Source organism: Pygocentrus nattereri, chromosome 16 (assembly GCF_015220715.1).
Source record: "Pygocentrus nattereri isolate fPygNat1 chromosome 16, fPygNat1.pri, whole genome shotgun sequence".
NCBI classification, from domain to species: Eukaryota; Metazoa; Chordata; class Actinopteri; order Characiformes; family Serrasalmidae; genus Pygocentrus; species Pygocentrus nattereri.
The window spans coordinates 2,438,077-2,462,171 of record NC_051226.1 but is presented as its reverse complement, the minus strand read 5'-3'; the positions used below and the strand labels follow the sequence as shown (position 1 = coordinate 2,462,171).

Genomic DNA, 24,095 nt, shown 5'->3' with positions numbered 1-24,095 from the left:
GAACCCGTATACACAAAATTTAACTGAGCTGAGCTTAAATAGAACTCATATAAACAATCAAATTGAACTAAACTGAAATAGAACCTACATAAACAACACTGAAGAGAACACGCTTGAACTGGACCCCCAATAAAACACCTTAAATTTACCCGAACTGAATGGGAACGCACGCAAAACACTGAACTGAACTGAACTGAACTGAACTGAACTGAATTGAATTGAATTGAATCGAATCGAATCGAATCGAATTGAACTGAACTGAATTTAATTGAATTTAATTGAATTGAACTGAACTGAACTGAATTGAATTGAATTGAATTGAATTGAATTGAACTGAACTGAACTGAAGTGAACGTAACTGAATTTAATTGAACTGAACTGAACTGAACTGAACTGAACTGAACTGAACCGAACCGAACCGAACCGAATGGCATTTCTGCCCTTAACTACTGAAAGCTCTTCTGGCGCGAGACCACCAGTACCAACCCCAACCAGTAACTCCAGCCCAGCCTCCACCACCACCAGCAGCCTTTAGTCTTAACACGCACCCCAGGCCTGAGGTGTAGCCCCAACCCCGACGCCCTACAGCCTCCTCGCTCCGTCTCTTTCCTCCAGTTGCTATAGGACATCTTTCCTTTCCGCTCAGACGCGCGCGTGACGTCACGCGGACGCCGGAGAAGCGGCGTAAAGAAAAACCGGGAGAGGCGCGCGCAGCCACCAAAGCGGACAGAACGCGCGCGCTGCGGGAGATTTACACACCTATCGCGCTCATTTGGCACACTAGCGCGCGCTTTCTGCACTTTTCTGCACTTTTTCGCCCACTACATTTTGCGCTCTGCATGCGCGCGAGCTGCATGGGGGCAGTTTAGTCCGGCTGAAGGAATCGAGCGGTGAGTTTGCGCCTCGTTTTCTCCTTCTTCTGCTTTGGTTCTGCGTTTCTGCAGCGCAGCCTTTTCACGAGGCTTTAACTTCAGCTACCGGTCCCCGCAAACGGGCCGCGGGGACGAACTGCAGCGCAGCACCCAGGCTGGACTGGGCTTGGGCTGAGGGTTTAGCAGGACTGGGGGGTTAGCAGTACTGGGCTTGGGCTGAGGGGTTAGGAGGACTGGGCTTGGACTGGGGGGTTAGCAGTACTGGGCTTGAGCTGAGGGGTTAGGAGGACTGGGCTTGGGCTGAGGGGTTAGGAGGACTGGGCTTGGGCTGAGGGTTTAGCAGGACTGGGTATGGGCTGAGGGGTTAGGAGGACTGGGTTTGGGCTGAGGGTTTAGCAGTACTGGGTTTGGGCTGAGGGTTTAGCAGTACTGGGCTTGGGCTGAGGGGTTAGGAGGACTGGGTTTGGGCTGAGGGTTTAGCAGGACTGGGTTTGGGCTGAGGGTTTAGCAGGACTGGGTTTGGACTGGGGGGTTAGCAGGACTGGGCTTGGACTGAGGGGGTAGCAGGACTGGGTTTGGGCTGAGGGTTTAGCAGGACTGGGTTTTGGGCTGAGGGGGTAGCAGGACTGGGTTGTACTGGGTTTGGGCTGAGGGGGTAGCAGGACTGGGTTTGGGCTGAGGGGGTAGCAGGACTGGGTTTGGGCAGCGCTGTCAGGGCCGTAGTTGTGGGTGTGATAATGTTATGGCACCCATAGCCTCATCGTTTGGCTCGTGGAGCCTCTGATGCGCAGCCGTGAAAGGGGAGAAGAGTCGACGGCGCTTTTTATTTAGCGCAAATAAATAATAAGCGCTAAATTAAACTGCGGTCAAAGTAAAGACTGAACTTAGAGAAATCTGGGGGAATTGTTCTGCAGTTGTGAGCGGTGTGTGTGTCCGTGTGTGTGTGTGTATGCGCGCGCTGCAGTGATAGTCTGGAGATTTATTAGCACAAATAAACCACGAAGATAAAGGAAAGGTCGCGAGAATCCATCACGACTTAGAAGACCCTGTGAGCAGATCTGGGCGGGCTTTGATCTTTGACCTCACGTTCCTGGACTTAAACCGTCGGTTTACACCGAAACACAACAAAATAAAAACATAACACAGACCAGGCTTTACGGCCGGCCGCGCGTGAGAAAGCAGCGTGTTTAAAAACGGGTCCGCGAGACGTCGGCGAGGGCAGCCTTAGAGGCGTGCGCGCGCTAAAAGCCTTCACTCATTTATCTCGTGGTGTCAGATGCACGGCTCGCGCGCCGAGGACGAGCAGGCCGAAGCCTCGACGTTGATTCGCGGCCGAAAGGGAGATCAAGCGAGGGCGCGTTAGAGTTTCTGCGCGAGCGTGTTTCTCACGAACTGCGTAAAAATGAAAGTAGTGATAATAAGCGGCCGTAGAGCTGAGGCGGCGCGCGGGTTCAGCAACAACCCCGTCACAGAAAAGACGGAGGAAAATTTTACTTTTATTTATTTCGACGTTCGGTCAAAGCGCGTTCGGTTTCAGGCTGAACGCGCGAGCGTGGAACGTTCTTCTTCTCTTTAATGTTCCTGCTGTTTCGTCCTGATCTGGAACAACTGCACAGGCCGCGACGCCCTTCCACGAGTCCCTGTAAGCTTCGCTGATCAGAGACGGCGAGTGAAATAAGCAATGAACGCGTGCTCACGTTTTATTTACGCGGAAATGATCGACCCGTTTGAACCGGGTAAATTTCGGGGTCGGGTTCTCCTGCCCTGGTTCCTCTCTGGGGTTCTGGCTGGTTTGCTCGCGTCCGGCCCGGATCCGGATTCTGTTAAGCTGCTTAAATAAAACTGAACTAAACCTGGACGGAGGAATATGCTGCGAGTTATCCTGGGAATGTCGGGCTTCCCGCGGGTTTGCTCGTCCACGGGAATCCCCCCGCGTTTCTGCGTCTCGGCACGACTTTCAGATGTTTGAGTTGAGGCGCTTTGTGAAGTCGACCAGCTGCGTCTGCCTCAGCTCCGAGCTCTGAAGGCGGCTCTGTACTAAGACTAAAGCCGAGCAGCGCTGCACTGCGGGAAGCACTCGGGCCGCGAGCGCCCGTTCGGTTTTATGTCGAAAAAAAAAAAAAAATTTTCCGTCGAAATTTTTGACGGAGAGGCTCTGCGAACAACCCGTGATTATAATATACATAAATGACGTAAACAGCCCGGATAAATAAATAGATGACAAACACATAGAAACGCACGCGGGCGGATTCCCGTTTGTTTCCTCCGCTAAAACCTCAAAAAGTCAAAATAAACCGATCTATAATTTTTTAAACTTTGGGTTAATCACGAGCTCGTGCTTCGCTATGTTTCCCCTACTGACCCCGGGAGGGGGGCGGCGGGGGGACGGGGGAGGGGGGTCTCAGGTTCTTGCAAAGACCTTTAAAATAAAGTTACAGAAAAATGACAACAACAACAAATAATAATAAAAAATAATAAATACTAGAAAAAATATAAAATACAAAATAAAACACAATAAAATAAAATATAATATATATAAAAAAAATAAACACGGGAAAAAAATGATCAAAATGATTTAAAAAAATCATAAATGAATTAGAAAAAAAAAACCCAGACTGAGGCTTTGATCTGGCGCACGAGCCGTTTTTCTGCGGTTTAATGCGCAGAGTATCTCTGTAGTGTTACTGTACAAACGCATCAATTTGAGAGCGTTATAACGGCTCATAATCCATTATGTTAATAGTGACAGTCAACAGAGTTTGTCCTCATTATTATTATTATTAATATTATTATTATTATTATTTAAAATAAAAGTGTCGGACGCTTTTTAAAACCAGATGAAGTCGTGCCCTAAAGAACCGCAGCAGAACCCACCCCCAATCAGTATTTACCCCCAAAACGCCGCATATTGAATTTAATAGAATTTTAATTCCAACACAAATGGAATTCGTCAGGAATGAAATTGGTGGGAATTGTTGGGAATTGCCGCTGGAGCGGAGAGTAAAACACGTTTCTACTGTCCAGCAGCGTCCAGCAGCGTCCAGCAGCGCTGAAGCCCGGAGCCTCCGCTGGTATTAAAGCCGGAATACCGTCAGATTAAACCAGCGCGCGCTCGCCTCTCCAATCCCTGCGGCTCGCGGCTTCGACGGCGCTTTACCAGGTTACAGCGGATTCACCCCGCGCGCTCTTCCAGGTCAGACCGCGTGTCCAGAGCTCTTCTCTGCGGGACCGTGAACGCGGACGCTGCAGTTCAGTTAGACAGCCGTGCTCGCCGAGTCGCGCGGACTGCGGGGAAAAACAACATGAGCGCGCTTCAAGGCCACCGGGGCTGGGCGGAATCCACCACAGACTCATTCACGATGACCTGAGGTCACTTCACTAAAAGGCCAGCGAGATTTTATACTATAATAAAAAAAGCGCTTCTTTATAAAAACGTGAAAAAAATCGCAAAATTGGCTTTTAACCCCAGACGGGACCCAGTGACGCGCGCACACAGTTAAAAAGGTTCGGGACCGCAGTCGCTCACACATCTCCGCCCTCAATTCATCATTTATATCATTCATATTAATATTAATATTATATATTAATATTCATACGATAAAATTTCAAAAACGAGGTTGCAAAATTAAAAAAAAAAAATTAATGAAGCGCGTTTTCGTGTCTAAAAGACGAACAACTGCAGACTAAATCCCCATAAATCTGCACAACATATAGAACATATTCTTACTGTATAAATATAGTGATTTAATAAATAGTCATTTTAGGTATAGCGTGTAATCCAGCGAGAGCGCACGCGCCCTTACAAAAAACAAACAAACAAATACCTGAAATCGAATAAAACGTGGTGCTGAGTTTACACGCGCCAGCCTGCACCGCACACGCGATTATTAAATTAAACGACGGTTTGTTATTAATTATTAATAATTATTAACGCGAGTTAATTAAAGCGATTGTGTATTTTAAGCCTAAGGATCTTAAACCTGAGCTGCGTTCTATCTCCCTGTCATTTCCTCTATTCTGATTTGTAGGTGACGCAAAAAAAAAAACAACAACAAAAAAAACGAATGTCACGTGCAAAAATCGAAAATTTTACATTTCAGAAACAGTAAATAACAGCCGCGCGAGCAAAACTCAGAACGCGAACACACGCAAATGCTACGTGAACCAGTAGACCAGAGAACCGACCCAGGGTCACGCGCCAGGACGTGAGTGACGACATCATCACAAAGAAATATGGATGAATAAAAAGGCGGCGCGGTTTCATAGCCACTAGTGTAAAGTGTAAAAGTGTAAAGTGTAAAAGTGTAAAGTGTAAATATTTACGGCGGCAGTGTTGCTGGTGATGCTTAGAGCTGCGGCCTTTGACGATGTTGACCATGACCGCGTCATAACACTGATATTTACGATGGTCAGTATTAAAGCCGTTGCGTGACCTTCACGCAGGCACCGATTCGCTGTTTGTTGGTTTTATTTTTTACCTCGCCTGTACAAGCAGCTCACCAGGCGCTCGAGCGGCCTCTCGAGCGCGCGCCCTTGTCGCCGTCCGCTGCGCGAGCAGTGAGAAAAATAGGACATTGGGTTTTGAGGACATTGCTGACGATTAGAATCACAAACGAAACGACTGAGCGCGCAGACGTGACGTATAAACCCAATTAAGCTCTCACTGACTCCTAATTACTCAGCGCGCAGTGCAAACCGGCTCGGATGTGTTCACGCCTGGTTTCCCATCTAGTGCTTGTTATTTTTAGTGAAATAATATCGTTAGGGTGGGATGCCTGGAGCCCCCATATGCTCTGGGATGTCTATCAAGTGCTGACCATTTAGGACACATTCGAGCGCAGCGCTGAAGGACGCGCTTCTGAGGAGCTTCATCCGTGCATCTGGAGGGCGAGTAGGTAGGACGCTAAACCCCTGGAGCACCGATACGCGCGTTAAACCGACGCATACAGCGACAAACGGAGCGTGCAGGCGATGTTTCTGAAGTGAGGGCCGCGTCCAAAACCGCACACTGCCGTGCTTAGAGGTTTTGGACACAGCCTGGCCATGCTGGATATTGATTGGTCAGCTGTGGATGACGTGTGGCGCTCCCTGGTGGGCGCTGAGCACAAAGGTCGACGGTTTTTCCTGCTATAGTGCGCTGTAAAGGTTTAAGCATGACGCAGGACCGCGCGGTTGGTCAGTTCAGCCTAAAATGACCTCACGCAGCAACAAACAATCGAACTGGTTTTAATGCAACTCAAATAAATCGCGTGGACCAGGATTTCAGCCCGAGAGCCAAGCACGTGGTCCAACCTGACCGGTCTGACCGAAAAGTTGTTTTAGCCAGCAGGGCAGGACAGAAATGACCAGCGGTTTGAGCGACGTCTGGTCATTAGATCTCAAGTCACGTGCAGGCGAAACGCACTTGACCAGAAGACCCAACCGTGAACATTTGTTTACAACTTAACGACTCAAACTGCCCAGCCGTTCAGCCCAGGAAACGCCACGCGTCGAAACCATCGCTCATTAAGACGTGTTCATTTATCTCGAGTAAACCCAGCTCAGTCATTTCTCACCGCATTAAGCCGGATCAACCTCTGAAGATTCGCCGTGGTCATTCCAATGGTCAACGAATGGTCATCACAACTTCAGTTCAGTGAATAACGCCTTAAAAGTGATGGTCGAGGGTTTTGTGACGTGTTGCTACACTTTGTCCGTTCAGCTCATCTTTGACCGGGTTTAAGTCCGTATAGATGAATTCGTTTCAGGAAACGGATTAAGTCTAATCTTCTGACTAAACTTAACCCCCCCAAAAAAAACCGTCATTAATTTCTCTTAATGAGGGACCACGTCTTACCACTACCCTGTCCAGCTCGCTGTAGGCTCTGTAAAATGTCCAGCGAACTGAACTTCTCAGTGTAAGTCAACGGAACAAAGTTCTGTAAATGTGGCGTTTGAAGTTGATTGAACTCAAAAATATCAGCCGCTTCACTGGCTTTTCCGTTAAAACACAGAAATTTTAACGCCTGATTTTACAGATAACCCGCTAAGCGCGCGCTGAGCGGCCGCAAATTGTTGATTTGTTGAAGGTGGGCGTTTGTGACATTTCATTAAAATTTCCTTTTTAAATTTCTCTTCTATTTCGCGCTTTCGTTTATTTACGTTTTTAAAAATATATCTTTGTTTTTTTTCAGCCTCAAGCACTTTTGTCTTTATGTTCCCCTTTGATGTTTCTTTTGATTCTGTGTGTAAAGCTCACTGAACGGCCCTCGCGTCTGAAATGCGCTACTTTCCCAAAAACATCAGCTCTTAGAACGTTTGTATGATCTAGAACCCGGAGTCCTGCCTAGCGTTATAAGCAGGGTGGAATGGTTCTTCAGGCTGATGGAGAACATGTTGCATACAAGCCTGACATCGTAGCAGGAGCAGGTCCTTTTTGGTGCTGTATAGAACCGTGTCAGAAGGGTTCTGCTCAGAGCTAAGTTCTCCATCAATCTGAAGAACCATCCGATGAAGTGGTTCTGCATTCCAAAAAGAACTCTGTGTACTAAAGAACCTTTTAAGAATCGTCTATTAAAGTGAGTTTATGAATCAACGTGCCGAATTTTTACACGTGACCAAAGTAGATGAGAAAAAAAAACAGAATAAATTATAAAAAGTTAAATTTTATGTTTTTTTCTGCTGAGAAAAACGCAAACAAGCGCTTTGAGAGCATCTGACCAGGGGTCTTCTTGAGCGCCCCTTAATCTGCTAAAGCGCTGCAGATGTCACAGCTGATAAGCCAGTTGGGTCGGAACTAGTTTTTCTGGCGGAAGAAACTGCCCGGTGTAAAACGCCTTTAGACCGAAGCTCGAGGCGTCTTCACTTTTCTATCTCGCATCCTTTTAAACGTGTGGTGCGAAAACAGGCGGTGGTGATGATCTACTGCCACGATCTGCACCACAGCGCCCACCGTCAGGTGTTCTACACCCTTTAGAAAGACTTTTCTTCGAGGTTCTTCAGTAAACATGTAGTAACATGCTCATGCTCAAATGGTGTTTTTGGTTCTAGGTAGCACCAAAAACGCTCTTCTGCTGCTACAAGCTTCACATCTTAACAACAGCAGGACCTTTAAAGCGCGCAGAGTTCTTTGAGAGTTCTTGGTTCTATACAGAACACTGCTTTTACTAAAGAACAACTGAAGAACCGTCTTTTTAAGACTGTGGCGCATTTATACCAAAGGAAGAACGGACAGCAAAGACGCACCAAACACTGGTTATATCGTGGGCAGCTTCCTCCGCTGAAAGAAGTAGTTCCACATGGTAATTAGCGACTACGACAGGTTCGGGACTGGACCTACCCTGTACTGCATCTGAGTAAAGCACAGAGAAGAAGAGGGAACCGAAATGTTGTCTCTCCTGAAGTTGTATTTGTTTAGGGATGGTTGATGGTTAGCAGCAGCTCAGAGTCCACTGCGGTCACTTTTCAGCGGGCTTTGTCAGCGGAGTGACGCAGGTTTGGCGGTAAAACCTGTTTTTTCCGGAGTAGAAGAAGATCTGAATAAATGCGCCAAAGTGCAGTGAATAACTCAACGAGGTACTGATAATAACAGCAATAAAAGATCCTTCCGCCGGGTAAAATAGCTCGGAATGAATGGCGCAGTTGTTATAAATAACATGAAGCATTAGCGCAGAATTCTCAGTGCGCAGGAAGATGTTTGCGCACATTTACTGTTTTAGGGTTCCGTCGTGGCTCGGCCAAAACTCAGCGCGAGACAGAGGACCTCTTTAACTCCACAGCCACAAGCTGCAGAGAGAGAAGCTGCTGAGAAACACCAAAGGGGCCGTGGGTGGTGGAGGCTGAAACGGAAGTGGTCCTGCAGCAGAACCTCAGATGGAGGTTTAGAGTTGGTGGTGGGTTTTTGTTAGAGTTGGACTAGAAACTGAGCCAGTGTGAATGGAAGAGAGCGTCCGAAACTGAAAGACCGAAATAAAATACGGAAAAAAATATTTCATGCAAGAAAAACCAAGAAAACTGGATTCATTCACCCCAAATAAACACAAACGACACGAAGCAAAATTTTAGTTTAGGTTAATAAAACCGACATTTAACATCGACGCGAGGTTTAAAATACTTCAGCTTCTTCAGTGCGGACAAGAGAGAACATCCAAAATCAGCACGAATGGAGAGGAACGTTCTAGAACATTCCTAAACATCCAAGAGACAACATCCAAAATCAGCACGAATGGAGAGGAACGTTCTAGAACATTCCTATACGGTATGAATGGAGAGGAACATTCTAGAACACTGAAGGGAGCAGAACATTCCTAAACAGTATGAAAGGAGAGGAACATTCTAGAACACTTGAAGGGAGCAGAACATTCCAAATTCGGCACAAATGGAGGAGAACATTCTAGAACACTGAAGGGAGCAGAACATTCCTAAACAGTATGAATGGAGAGGAACGTTCTAGAACACTGAAGGAGCAGAACATTTTAAAACGGTATGAGTGGAGGAGAACATTCTAGAACACTGTGAAAGGAGAAGAGCAGGGTCAGCGGAATGACAATAGCGGAGAATATTCCAGTGCAGTATGAATGTAGAAGAACATTAGAGAACTGGGGATGGAGGGGAACATTCTAGAACAGTGAAAAAGAGAAGAACATTCCAGGACTGAGTGAATGGAGGAGAACATTCTCAAACTCTATGAAAAGAGGAGAGCGTTCCACAAACAGTGTAAACGGAATGAAAATAGAGGAGAATTTTTTAGAAAACCGCAAATGCAGGAGAACATTATAGAACTGTGCATGGAGGGAAATGTTCTAGAACAGTGTTAATGGTGAAAAACATTCCAGGACTGTGTGAATTAAGAGGAGAACATTCTAGAACACAGTAAACGGAGGAGAACACTGGAGCAATCCAGAACAATGTGGATGAGCGAGGACATTCTCAAGTATATATAAACAGAACAATGTAAATGAACAAGAACAATCTAGAACACTGGCAACGGGTTAGGGTTAGGGTCAGCAACCACACATCAACACAACGTGATTGGGTGTTTGTTGCAGAACATTTGTTGGAGAACATCGGGACAGTATGCGTTACGATGGTAAATTGGGTTTTGGGCTGGGGTTAGTGTTGGATTGTGGGTGAGGGATTAGGGTTAAGGGGTATTTGTTTGGGACAAATTGAGAGTTTAGGGTTTAAGGGTTAACAGTAACTCTGCATACTTTGAAGATGTATTTGGAGCACAGCCGAGCTTCCTCAGCACATGTTAGTGCAGTAGTGAAGTGTTTGTTTGAGTGTTGGTCTGGTAGTGCAATGTTAGTGTTAACGTTAGTAGCTCTAACTGTGTTTGTTCAGGACAGATTTGGAACACAGCCGGACTCCACCGGAATAGAATAGGAGTTAGTGTTAGTGTAGTCTTTTGGGGGCAACGTTAATAACCCTAACTGTGTTTGTTTAGGATATATTTGGAACACAGCCGAGCTCCATCTAATGTTAATACAATAATTAGTGTATTATTGTAGTGTTAATGTTAATATCCCTGAGCTTGTTTAGGACTTCCATCAGTAGGTGTTGTGCGTCGTGCTGATGAAGTACTGCAGTCATGCTGATGAAGTACTGCAGTGATCGTGCTAATGTTAATAACCCTTCTGCGTGTTTGTTTAGGATGGATTCGGAGCGCAGCCGTGCTCCAGCAGCTCGGGAGATGGAGTCAACGTTCCACTTACAGAGGAACACACAAACCACACAACACACACGGGAACCGGAGCAGTCCAGCAGTGAATCAACAGATACCGAGACCACAGGTATACACACACACACACACACACACACACACACACACACACACACACACACACACACACACACACACACAAACACACTCCAAATAATTCAGTAACTCTGTGTGGGCACTAAAGGACACATGATATCTTGCTTTCAGTATGATACATTCACACTGATGACACACTAATGATACATTTATAACACCCTTATAACTCACCTGTGGTGATAATACACTACTGATCACTACCTCACTCTAGTTACCGAAAAGTGTAAATTTCACAAATAGTGTGATGAAGCAAATATTGGTAGTTTCACAGTGTAAAGAGTGTAAAACCCTATACAGAGTAAACAGTGTTTAAATGCTGCAAATTGTGTAATGTAAATAGTGTAAATGCTGTTAATAGTATGAAATGATCAAAACTGTAAAAAGTGCAAATAGTGTAAATACTGTGAAGGTTGTAAACAGTGTAAAGAGTGTAATAGTAATGTAGTGTAGTATTGCTAATAGTATTAATGGTATAAAGAATGTAATGAAGCAAGTCAACAGTATAACTATTGTTATTAGCATAAACAGTGTAAGTCATGCAAAGGCTGTTAATAGCATAAATAGTGTAAGTAGTGTAAAAGCTGTAAATAGTGTAAATAGTGTAAGTAGTGTAAAGGCTGTAAATAGTGTAAGTAGTGTAAAGGCTGTAAATAGTGTAAGTAGTGCAAAGGCTGTTAATAGCATAAATAGTGTAAGTAGTGTAAAAGCTGTAAATAGTGTAAATAGTGTAAGTAGTGTAAAGGCTGTAAATAGTGTAAATAGTGTAAGTAGTGTAAAGGCTGTAAATAGTGTAAGTAGTGTAAAGGCTGTAAATAGTGTAAATAGTGTAAGTAGTGTAAAGGCTGTAAATAGTGTAAATAGTGTAAGTAGTGCAAAGGCTGTTAATAGTGTAAATAGTGTAAGTAGTGTAAAGGCTGTTAATAGCATAAATAGTGTAAGTAGTGTAAAGGCTGTAAATAGCATAAATAGTGTAAGTAGTGTAAAGGCTGTTATTAGCATAAATAGTGTAAGTAGTGTAAAGGCTGTTTATAGCATAAATAGTGTAAGTGGTGTAAAGGCTGTTATTAGCATAAATAGTGTAAGTAGTGTTAAGGCTGTTTATAGCATAAATAGTGTAAGTAGTATAAAGGCTGTTAATAGCATAAATAGTGTAAGTAGTGTAAAGGCTGTTATTAGCATAAATAGTGTAAGTAGTGTAAAGGCTGTTTATAGCATAAATAGTGAAAGTAGTGTAAAGGCTGTTAATAGCATAAATAGTGTAAGTAGTGTAAAGGCTGTTTATAGCATAAATAGTGTAAGTAGTATAAAGGCTGTTAATAGCATAAATAGTGTAAGTAGTGTAAAGGCTGTTATTAGCATAAATAGTGTAAGTAGTGTAAAGGCTGTTTATAGCATAAATAGTGTAAGTAGTAAAAAGGCTGTTAATAGCATAAATAGTGTAAGTAGTGTAAGGCTGTTAATAGCATAAATAGTGTAAGTAGTGTAAAGGCTGTTATTAGCATAAATAGTGTAAGTAGTGTAAGGCTGTTATTAGCATAAATAGTGTAAGTAGTATAAAGGCTGTTAATAGCATAAATAGTGTAAGTAGTGTAAAGGCTGTTAATAGCATAAATAGTGTAAGTAGTGTAAAGGCTGTTTATAGCATAAATAGTGTAAGTAGTATAAAGGCTGTTAATAGCATAAATAGTGTAAGTAGTGTAAAGGCTGTTATTAGCATAAATAGTGTAAGTAGTGTAAAGGCTGTTATTAGCATAAATAGTGTAAGTAGTGCAAAGGCTTTTAATAGCATAGTGTAAGTAGAGCAAATGCTGTTATTAGCATAAATAGTGTATGTAGTGCAAAGGCTGTTAATAGCATAGTGTAAGTAGTGCAAAGGCTGTTATTAGCATAAATAGAGTAAGTAGTGTAAAGGCTGTTATTAGCATAAATAGTGTAAGTAGTGTAAAGGCTGTTATTAGCATAAATAGTGTAAGTAGTGTAAAGGCTGTAAATAGCATAAATAGTGTCAGTAGTGCAAAGGCTGTAAATAGTGTAAATAGTGTAAGTATTGTAAAGGCTGTAAATAGTGTAAATAGTTCAATTAGTGTAAAGGCTATAAATAGTGTAAATAGTGTAAGTAGTGTAAAGGCTGTAAATAGTGTAAATATTGTAAGTAGTGCAAAGGCTGTTAATAGCATAAATAGTGTAAGTAGTGCAAAGGCTGTTAATAGCATAAATAGTGTAAGTAGTGCAAAGGCTGTAAATAGCATAAATAGTGTAAGTAGTGTAAAGGCTGTTAATAGCATAAATAGTGTAAGTAGTGCAAAGGCTGTAAATAGCATAAATAGTGTAAGTAGTATAAAGGCTGTAAATAGCATAAATAGTGTAAGTAGTGCAAAGGCTGTAAATAGCATAAATAGTGTAAGTAGTATAAAGGCTGTTAATAGCATAAATAGTGTAAGTAGTGTAAAGACTGTTATTAGCAGAAATAGTCCAAGTAGTGTAAAGGCTGTTAATAGCATAAGTAATGTAAGTAGAATAAAGGCTGTTAATGGTGTAAATAAAGTAAAGGCTGTTAATAGCATAAATAGTGTAAGTAGTGTAAAGGCTGTTAATAGCATAAATAGTGTAAGTAGTGTAAAGGCTGTAAATAGCATAAATAGTGTCAGTAGTGCAAAGGCTGTAAATAGCGTAAATAGTGTAAGTATTGTAAAGGCTGTTATTAGCATAAATAGTGTAAGTAGTGTAAAGGCTGTAAATAGCATAAATAGTGTCAGTAGTGCAAAGGCTGTAAATAGTGTAAATAGTGTAAGTATTGTAAAGGCTGTAAATAGTGTAAATAGTTCAATTAGTGTAAAGGCTATAAATAGTGTAAATAGTGTAAGTAGTGTAAAGTCTGTAAATAGTGTAAATATTGTAAGTAGTGCAAAGGCTGTTAATAGCATAAATAGTGTAAGTAGTGCAAAGGCTGTTAATAGCATAAATAGTGTAAGTAGTGCAAAGGCTGTAAATAGCATAAATAGTGTAAGTAGTGTAAAGGCTGTTTATAGCATAAATAGTGAAAGTAGTGTAAAGGCTGTTAATAGCATAAATAGTGTAAGTAGTATAAAGGCTGTTAATAGCATAAATAGTGTAAGTAGTGTAAAGGCTGTTATTAGCATAAATAGTGTAAGTAGTGCAAAGGCTGTTAATAGTGTAAATAGTGTAAGTAGTGTAAAGGCTGTTTATAGCATAAATAGTGTAAGTAGTATAAAGGCTGTTAATAGCATAAATAGTGTAAGTAGTGTAAAGGCTGTTATTAGCATAAATAGTGTAAGTAGTGTAAAGGCTGTTTATAGCATAAATAGTGTAAGTAGTATAAAGGCTGTTAATAGCATAAATAGTGTAAGTAGTGTAAGGCTGTTAATAGCATAAATAGTGTAAGTAGTGTAAAGGCTGTTATTAGCATAAATAGTGTAGGTAGTGTAAGGCTGTTATTAGCATAAATAGTGTAAGTAGTATAAAGGCTGTTAATAGCATAAATAGTGTAAGTAGTGTAAAGGCTGTTTATAGCATAAATAGTGTAAGTAGTAAAAAGGCTGTTAATAGCATAAATAGTGTAAGTAGTGTAAAGGCTGTTATTAGCATAAATAGTGTAAGTAGTGTAAAGGCTGTTATTAGCATAAATAGTGTAAGTAGTGTAAAGGCTGTAAATAGCATAAATAGTGTCAGTAGTGCAAAGGCTGTAAATAGTGTAAATAGTGTAAGTAGTGTAAAGGCTGTTATTAGCATAAATAGAGTAAGTAGTGTAAAGGCTGTTATTAGCATAAATAGTGTAAGTAGTGTAAAGGCTGTAAATAGCATAAATAGTGTCAGTAGTGCAAAGGCTGTAAATAGTGTAAATAGTGTAAGTATTGTAAAGGCTGTAAATAGTGTAAATAGTTCAATTAGTGTAAAGGCTATAAATAGTGTAAATAGTGTAAGTAGTGTAAAGGCTGTAAATAGTGTAAATATTGTAAGTAGTGCAAAGGCTGTTAATAGCATAAATAGTGTAAGTAGTGCAAAGGCTGTTAATAGCATAAATAGTGTAAGTAGTGCAAAGGCTGTAAATAGCATAAATAGTGTAAGTAGTGTAAAGGCTGTTAATAGCATAAATAGTGTAAGTAGTGCAAAGGCTGTAAATAGCATAAATAGTGTAAGTAGTATAAAGGCTGTAAATAGCATAAATAGTGTAAGTAGTGCAAAGGCTGTAAATAGCATAAATAGTGTAAGTAGTATAAAGGCTGTTAATAGCATAAATAGTGTAAGTAGTGTAAAGACTGTTATTAGCAGAAATAGTCCAAGTAGTGTAAAGGCTGTTAATAGCATAAGTAATGTAAGTAGAATAAAGGCTGTTAATGGTGTAAATAAAGTAAAGGCTGTTAATAGCATAAATAGTGTAAGTAGTGTAAAGGCTGTTAATAGCATAAATAGTGTAAGTAGTGTAAAGGCTGTAAATAGCATAAATAGTGTCAGTAGTGCAAAGGCTGTAAATAGCGTAAATAGTGTAAGTATTGTAAAGGCTGTTATTAGCATAAATAGTGTAAGTAGTGTAAAGGCTGTAAATAGCATAAATAGTGTCAGTAGTGCAAAGGCTGTAAATAGTGTAAATAGTGTAAGTATTGTAAAGGCTGTAAATAGTGTAAATAGTTCAATTAGTGTAAAGGCTATAAATAGTGTAAATAGTGTAAGTAGTGTAAAGGCTGTAAATAGTGTAAATATTGTAAGTAGTGCAAAGGCTGTTAATAGCATAAATAGTGTAAGTAGTGCAAAGGCTGTTAATAGCATAAATAGTGTAAGTAGTGCAAAGGCTGTAAATAGCATAAATAGTGTAAGTAGTGTAAAGGCTGTTTATAGCATAAATAGTGAAAGTAGTGTAAAGGCTGTTAATAGCATAAATAGTGTAAGTAGTATAAAGGCTGTTAATAGCATAAATAGTGTAAGTAGTGTAAAGGCTGTTATTAGCATAAATAGTGTAAGTAGTGCAAAGGCTGTTAATAGTGTAAATAGTGTAAGTAGTGTAAAGGCTGTTTATAGCATAAATAGTGTAAGTAGTATAAAGGCTGTTAATAGCATAAATAGTGTAAGTAGTGTAAAGGCTGTTATTAGCATAAATAGTGTAAGTAGTGTAAAGGCTGTTTATAGCATAAATAGTGTAAGTAGTATAAAGGCTGTTAATAGCATAAATAGTGTAAGTAGTGTAAGGCTGTTAATAGCATAAATAGTGTAAGTAGTGTAAAGGCTGTTATTAGCATAAATAGTGTAGGTAGTGTAAGGCTGTTATTAGCATAAATAGTGTAAGTAGTATAAAGGCTGTTAATAGCATAAATAGTGTAAGTAGTGTAAAGGCTGTTTATAGCATAAATAGTGTAAGTAGTAAAAAGGCTGTTAATAGCATAAATAGTGTAAGTAGTGTAAAGGCTGTTATTAGCATAAATAGTGTAAGTAGTGTAAAGGCTGTTATTAGCATAAATAGTGTAAGTAGTGTAAAGGCTGTAAATAGCATAAATAGTGTCAGTAGTGCAAAGGCTGTAAATAGTGTAAATAGTGTAAGTAGTGTAAAGGCTGTTATTAGCATAAATAGAGTAAGTAGTGTAAAGGCTGTTATTAGCATAAATAGTGTAAGTAGTGTAAAGGCTGTAAATAGCATAAATAGTGTCAGTAGTGCAAAGGCTGTAAATAGTGTAAATAGTGTAAGTATTGTAAAGGCTGTAAATAGTGTAAATAGTTCAATTAGTGTAAAGGCTATAAATAGTGTAAATAGTGTAAGTAGTGTAAAGGCTGTAAATAGTGTAAATATTGTAAGTAGTGCAAAGGCTGTTAATAGCATAAATAGTGTAAGTAGTGCAAAGGCTGTTAATAGCATAAATAGTGTAAGTAGTGCAAAGGCTGTAAATAGCATAAATAGTGTAAGTAGTGTAAAGGCTGTTAATAGCATAAATAGTGTAAGTAGTGCAAAGGCTGTAAATAGCATAAATAGTGTAAGTAGTATAAAGGCTGTAAATAGCATAAATAGTGTAAGTAGTGCAAAGGCTGTAAATAGCATAAATAGTGTAAGTAGTATAAAGGCTGTTAATAGCATAAATAGTGTAAGTAGTGTAAAGACTGTTATTAGCAGAAATATTCCAAGTAGTGTAAAGGCTGTTAATAGCATAAGTAATGTAAGTAGAATAAAGGCTGTTAATGGTGTAAATAAAGTAAAGGCTGTTAATAGCATAAATAGTTAAATTACTGTAAAGGCTGTAAATAGCATAAGTAGTGTAAGTAGTGTAAAGGCTGTAAATAGTGTAAATAGTTCAATTAGTGTAAAGGCTATAAATAGTGTAAATAGTGTAAGTAGTGTAAAGGCTGTAAATAGTGTAAATAGTGTAAGTAGTCCAAAGTCTGTAAATAGCATAAATAGTGTAAGTAGTGTAAAGGCTGTAAATAGCATAAATAGTGTCAGTAGTGCAAAGGCTGTAAATAGTGTAAATAGTGTAAGTATTGTAAAGGCTGTAAATAGTGCAAATAGTTCAATTAGTGTAAAGGCTGTAAATAGTGTAAATAGTGTAAGTAGTGTAAAGGCTGTAAATAGTGTAAATATTGTAAGTAGTGCAAAGGCTGTTAATAGTGTAAATAGTGTAAGTAGTGTAAAGGCTGTTAATAGCATAAATAGTGTAAGTAGTGCAAAGGCTGTAAATAGCATAAATAGTGTAAGTAGTATAAAGGCTGTTAATAGCATAAATAGTGTAAGTAGTGCAAAGGCTGTAAATAGCATAAATAGTGTAAGTAGTGCAAAGGCTGTAAATAGCATAAATAGTGTAAGTAGTGCAAAGGCTATTAATAGTATAATAGTGTAAAGGCTGTTTATAGCATAAATAGCACAAGTAGTGCAAAGGCTGTAAATAGCATAAATAGTGTAAGTAGTGTAAAGGCTGTTATTAGCGTAAATAGTGTAAGTAGTGCAAAAGCTGTTAATAGTGTAAATAGTGTAAAGACTGTTAATAGCATAAATAGTGTAAGTAGTGTAAACAGTTCTACAGAGTTTGAGTTACAGTCATGGGTGTTTTTACCAAGCTGGAATATGTTTGTTTGTTTGTTTTGTGTCCTCAGTTCAGGGCTTCACTTTCACACTTTAAGACATGTCTGAACAGCAGATTTTCAATAAACAATGATGAATAACGAATAAAGAATTCAGTAATTTGCTAAAAAACAAAAGTACAGGATTATTAATAATAATAATAATAATAATAATAATAATAATAATAATAATTATAGTTATTATTGTAGTGTAAATAAATAAATATGTTTAAGCAAATGCAGAAGTATCTATGATTATTATTTACCCTGGAGCAATGCTGCAATACATTATTAATGAATTGATAAATGTTAATAAAAATGTAATAATAAATCATATTATGTCTCAGATAAGCCCGCGATATGAAAGTAAATAAAGTTATAAGCGCTTATTAAAAGTAAATAATGTCTCTGATAAGGAAACGCCTCTCTGATAAGTGTTGAGTGGTCATATATCATCTGCCTATATCAGAAAGTCCGAGTTCTCTCGCGAAATCGATCATAAACAGTGTAAACAGTGAAGGATCCTTTCAGCCACAGCAGCTCTGAGTTAATCCAGCTCACTGACTTGTTAGCGCGTGAAGCCGTGTTAAGCAGATCTGATCACAGCGCAGAGTATAGATCACAGATTCGGGGCGGAGCTCCAGACGGGAAGCAGAAAGTAATCAATAATCGATACCGACTGATCGCGCGTTCTCACGGTTGCTGTGCTGTTGACGTGTTTGCTGTAGATAAGGAGCGCGCGTGCGGAGTTCCTGAAGATCAGAAGCAGAAGAAAGCGCGCAGGCAGCGCACGCACTTCACCAGCGCGCAGCTGCAGGAGCTCGAGGCCACCTTCCAGCGGAACCGCTACCCGGACATGAGCACGCGCGAGGAAATAGCGGTGTGGACAAACCTCACCGAGGCCAGAGTCAGGGTGAGGCTCTCTCTCTACCTCTACCTCTACCTCTCTCTCTCTCTCTCTACCTCTCTCTCTACCTCTACCTCCCTCTCTCTCTACCTCTACCTCCCTCTCTCTCTACCTCTCTACCTCTCTCTCTACCTCTCTCTACCTCTCTCTACCTCTCTCTCTCTCTACCCCTCTCTCTACCTCTCTCTACCTCTCTCTACCTCTCTCTCTCTCTACCCCTCTACCTCTCTCTCTACCTCTCTCTACCTCTCTCTACCTCTCTCTCTCTCTACCCCTCTCTCTACCTCTCTCTACCTCTCTCTCTCTCTACCCCTCTCTCTACCTCTCTACCTCTCTCTCTACCTCTCTCTACCTCTCTCTACCTCTCTCTCTCTCTACCCCTCTCTCTACCTCTCTCTCTACCTCTCTCTACCTCTCTCTACCTCTCTCTCTCTCTACCCCTCTCTCTACCTCTCTCTACCTCTCTCTCTACCTCTCTCTACCTCTCTCTCTCTCTCTCTCTATACCTCTCTACCTCTCTCTCTCTCTACCTCTCTACCTCTCTCTCTCTCTACCTCTCTCTCTACCTCTCTCTACCTCTCTCTCTCTCTCTCTCTCTATACCTCTCTAACTCTCTCTCTCTCTACCTCACTACCTCTCTCTCTCTCTCTCTCTAAGTCACTCTCTCTCACTCTATCTATCTCTACCTCTCTACCCCTCTCTCTCTCTCTTTCTCTCTCTCTCTCTCTCTCTTTCTCTCTCTCTCTCTCTCTCTCTCTCTCTCTCTCTCTCTACCTCTCTCTCTCGCTACCTCTGTCTGTCTGTCTCTCTCTGTCTCTCTCTCTCTCTCTCTCTCTCTCTCTCTCTCTCTCCCTACCTCTCACCCTCTCTCTCTGTCTGCCTGTCTGTCTCCCTCTCTCTGTCTCCATCTCCCTGTCCCCACCCCTCTCTCTGTCTGTCTGTCTGTCTCTCTCTCTCGCTCTGTCTGTCTCTCTTTCCCTCTCTGTCTCTCTCTTTCTTTCTCCCCCTCTTGCTCTCTGTCTCTCTCTTTCTCTGTCTTTCTCTCCCTCCCTCTCTCGCTCTCTACCTTTCTTTCTACCCCCCCCTCTCTCTGTCTGTCTGTCTCCCTCTCTCTCTCTCTGTCTGTCTGTCTCTCTCTCTCTCTCTCTGTCTCTCTCGCTATCTCTCTCTCCCTCTCTCTTTCCCTCTCTGCCTCTCTCTTTCTTTCTCCCCCCTCTTGCTCTCTGTCTCTCTCTCTTTCTTTCTCTGTCTTTCTCTCCCTCCCTCTCTCTCGCTCTCTCTACCTTGCTCTCTACCTCTCTCTCTCCCCCCTCTCTCTCTCTCTCTCTCTCTCCCTCTCTCTGTCTGTCTGTCTGTCTCTCTCTTTCTCTCTCTCGCTCTGTCTGTCTCCCTCTCACTCTCTCTCTCTCTCTCTGTCTCCCTTTCACTATATCTCTCTCTCTGACTCTCTCACTATCTCTCTCTCCCTCTCTCTTTCTCTCTCTGTCTCTCTTTCTTTCTCCCCCCTCTTGCTCTCTGTCTCTCTCCCTCTCTGTCTCTCTCTCTTTCTTTCTCCCCCTCTTGCTGTCTGTCTGTCTCTCTCTCTCTCTCTTCTCTGTATCTCTCTGTTTCTCTCTCTGTGTACAGTGCAACAACCTCACTATTATTATTATTATTATTATTATTATTACTACATTAAATTATAGCTATGAATGTTACATTGTAGCTTTTCCATCTTCTAGACTTTCATTCTAGATATAAATTTGAATATCCTTTTTTATAGCTTGTATATATATATATATATATATATATATACTTAAATATTGAACAGACAAATATTTTTACAGAATCAGGATAAACATTTAACATTAACATGTAAACAACTTCTATCAGTCGCAGGCTGCGGACAAGCAGCAATGCGCGCGAGCAGAGCGGTGTGTGTGCACACATAAGTGTATTAGAGGGGAGCTGTGTGTGTGGGGTTAATTTCCAACTTAAACCACACACACACACACACACACAGGCACACATACACACACATACACACACAAACACACATACACACAGACACACACACAAACACAGACATACATACACATACATGCACACACACAGATGCACAGAGACACACACACACAGTGTAGTTTCAATATTTTAACATTACATTTATGTAAAATTTTCGATTTAAAAATTTAATTCCTCACTTTTATTTACACTCAGTGAAGCTAATGTTGCTCATTAACATTAATATGGATGGATGGATGGATGGATGGATGGATGGATGGAAACAGCTTTGACTACAGTTTAATCCGATATTTATTTATTTATTTATTTGCAGTAATGAATACAAAGAAAAAAAATCAGAAGATGTTATTATTGTAGTTAAACAAACAAACAGAGGAAAATTCCGAATGCAGCAGATCTGGACTGAAATCATTTCTAATTTAATCAGTTACCTGTTTCACGTCTGGTGCAGACTGAGCTAAGGGGTTTGGCCATATTTCCAGCTGAGTTTTGCAGTTTTAGCTTTTTTTTTCACTGTTTATTTATTTAAATCCTGAAGTCACAATTTTAACCTACCTGTAATTATGTACAATGTGATGTAGCATAATAGTGCAGAATGTTACTAAATGTAATGACATAAAATGGTATGTAATCTGAATTTATATTATAGCATACAGATTACATGAGTATAATCTGATAGCATATAATGGTATATGGTCAAATAGTATACGATGATAGTGTAATAGTGTAATATTACGATGATAGTGTAATGACGATATATGGTAATGGAATTACTTTGTGTAATGTTTATAATCAGGCTATACAGCTGAATGGAATATATATATATATATATATATATATATATATACATATATATAAATCGGTGTTGTCAGATTAAAACCTTGTATCTTCAAAATGATAACTTTAGAGGAGAACAAAAAAACATCCTTTACTTTTAATGTAAGTCAATGGAACCAGACGTCTTTACGAGTCATTCTGTGTCGTTTCTTTTAATCCATTTATCATGAAATGTACAAAAAGTTGAAAAGACAACAAGCATTTTCAAATTATGTCAAAAACTGAAAAATGGAGATACAAGGTTTGTTCCAACAGCAGCGATATATATATATATATATATATATATATATATATATATATATATATATATATATATATATACAGTTTAATTCAAAACAGTGGTATACAGTCTAATACTATAATACTATATTTGTAAAGGCATATGGTTTAAGGGTTAGTAATGACATTGTTTACAATCAATTAGTCCAATTGAAAATAGTGTATAGTATATATTCTAAGATTATGTATATATTGATATACAATGTCATGTACATAATGGTACACAATGTAACAGTACATTATGCTGTATAATGTGAGGATATTATGTCGAATGGTACATGATATGATTTGAGGATATTAAGTGCAATGGATATTAAAGGTAATGATAGTGTTATATAATCTGAAAATAACTGTAATGGTAAATAATATTGTATTATCTGAGGATATTAAGTGTAATGTATATAATGTTAAATCACCTGAAGATATTACGTGTAATATGTAATCTTCTTTAATCTGAAAATATAAAATTTAATGTTATATAATCTGACAAAATTAAGCCTAATGATATATCGTTTTGTATTATCTGAAGATTTTAAGTGTAATGCTTCATAATCTGGGGATATTAAAAATAATGGAAAGTAATGTTATATAATAATAAGGTCACTGGGTCTAATAGTATATAATGTTATTTAATCTGAGTAAATTAAGTGTAACGGTATACAACATTACATAATCTGAGAATATCATGCGTAATGGTGTAAAATGTTATATAATCCAAAGATATTACATGTAATCATATGGAATGTAATATAATCTGAAAATATTAAGTGTAATGGTGTATAATATAATGTTATATACTCTGAGAATATTCAGTGTAATGGTGTATAATATAATGTTATATACTCTGAGAATATTCAGTGTAATGGTGTATAATATAATGTTATATACTCTGAGAATATTCAGTGTAATGGTGTATAATGCAATACAATTAGGTATGTAAGGTAATATATTCTGAGAACATTGTGTAATGTTAACTAATCAGAGTATATTAAGCGCTATGGTGTATAATGTTATATAATCTGATGATATTAAGCTCAATGGTCTATAACCTCATGTGTCCCCAGGTGTGGTTTAAGAATCGGAGGGCGAAGTGGAGGAAGCGTGAGCGTAATCAGCAGATGGATTTGTGTAAGAGCGGCTATCTGCCGCAGTTCAGCGGTCTGGTGCAGCCGTACGAAGACATGTACCCTCCCTACACCTACAACAACTGGACCAATAAGGGCCTGGGGCCCACCCCCCTGTCCACCAAGAGCTTCCCCTTCTTTAATTCTATGAGCCCCCTGACCTCCCAGTCTGTTTTCTCTGCCCCCAGCTCTATCTCCTCCATGACCATGGCGTCGGGTATGGCACACTCTGCGGTGTCCGCCGTGCCCACCGCGGGCATCAACAACATCAGCAACCTGAACGGCATAGGCAGCTCTTCCATTGGCTCCTCCATGAGCTCTGCCCCCTGCCACTACGGGCCCCCGACCACCCCTTACTCCGTGTACAGGGACTCCTGCAGCTCCAGTATCGCCCCCCTTAGGCTGAAGCCCAAACAGCACCCACCCTTCAGCTATAGCCCGGGCTCCTGCCAGTACAACAGCTAATACACATCCTCACTCAGCCTGCCAGGACCACCCAGCCCACCACGCTCCACCCCCCATCGGAGCAGCCGCTGATGGATTATGCGGGTTTTCTGTGTTTACTGGACCTTAATATCCATGTTTTGTTGGGATTTCAGAGTGATGAAGATGTTCCGCTGTAAATAATAACGAACAAACAGGACAGACTGAGCTATCAAAGTCCAAACAGACTGATTTCGACTGGGACTCCATCGTCATTTTAGTGGATTCATAACTTTAAAAACTTTAAAAACTTTTAAAACTTAAAAAATTTTACCAGGCCTCGCGCCGCCCAGCTTCACACCCATTTCTATTTTATTTTAATTTTTAAACTTTGTCTTCTCGTTGTTTATTATTTGGTCATTGGTAGATGAACCGCATGCTGAGAGCAAAAAAAAAAAAAATTGTTTTGTACAGAACTGTCAATGTAGATTAAAACCAAACGAAGCTCCAATTAGCCTCTCCAAAACATGAATACAACTGTCCGCACGTGTTTATGGAAGTGTTTGAATAAACAACAAGAAATAAATACAGTTACAGTCATGCGCACGTATAATTTCAGACAGAATGTGGTGACGGATGGCGTGTGAACACAAAGAGGCTCGACTTTCAGCCATCAAACTCAGAAATGCTGAAGGATAATTCACAGTTTTGTGGCTGCATTAATGAGGAGTTAAGATGCTTTTCAGAAACATCTTTAGTTCAGTTTATACACAAATAACGTGACAGCCAAAATGACA

General features: G+C 40.1%; 1 protein-coding gene across 2 annotated transcripts; it reads left to right on the top strand.

Moving 5' to 3' along the window:
• The first annotated feature begins 735 nt into the window (after nt 1–735).
• On the top strand, nt 736–23,865 carry pitx1 (paired-like homeodomain 1). 2 transcript variants are annotated; one of them, XM_017682311.2, is made up of 4 exons: nt 736–890; nt 10,503–10,642; nt 18,453–18,637; nt 22,816–23,865. In XM_017682311.2, the coding sequence occupies exons 2-4, from the start codon at nt 10,504–10,506 to the stop codon at nt 23,338–23,340; spliced, it is 849 nt and encodes a 282-aa protein (XP_017537800.1). In that variant the 5' UTR covers nt 736–890; nt 10,503; the 3' UTR covers nt 23,341–23,865. The 2 variants fall into 2 exon arrangements, with proteins under 2 accessions (XP_017537800.1, XP_037401697.1); XM_037545800.1 differs by lacking the exon at nt 736–890 and adding an exon at nt 7,972–8,152.
• Nucleotides 23,866–24,095: the final 230 nt, after the last annotated feature.

Coding starts and splice junctions, on each gene's coding strand:
- pitx1 (XM_017682311.2), top strand. CDS start 10,504: ATGGATTCGGAGCGCAGCCGTGCTCCAGCAGCTCGGGAGATGGAGTCA. Junction 10,643..18,452: donor AACAGATACCGAGACCACAG/GTATACACACAC, acceptor TGTTTGCTGTAG/ATAAGGAGCGCGCGTGCGGA. Junction 18,638..22,815: donor TCACCGAGGCCAGAGTCAGG/GTGAGGCTCTCT, acceptor ATGTGTCCCCAG/GTGTGGTTTAAGAATCGGAG.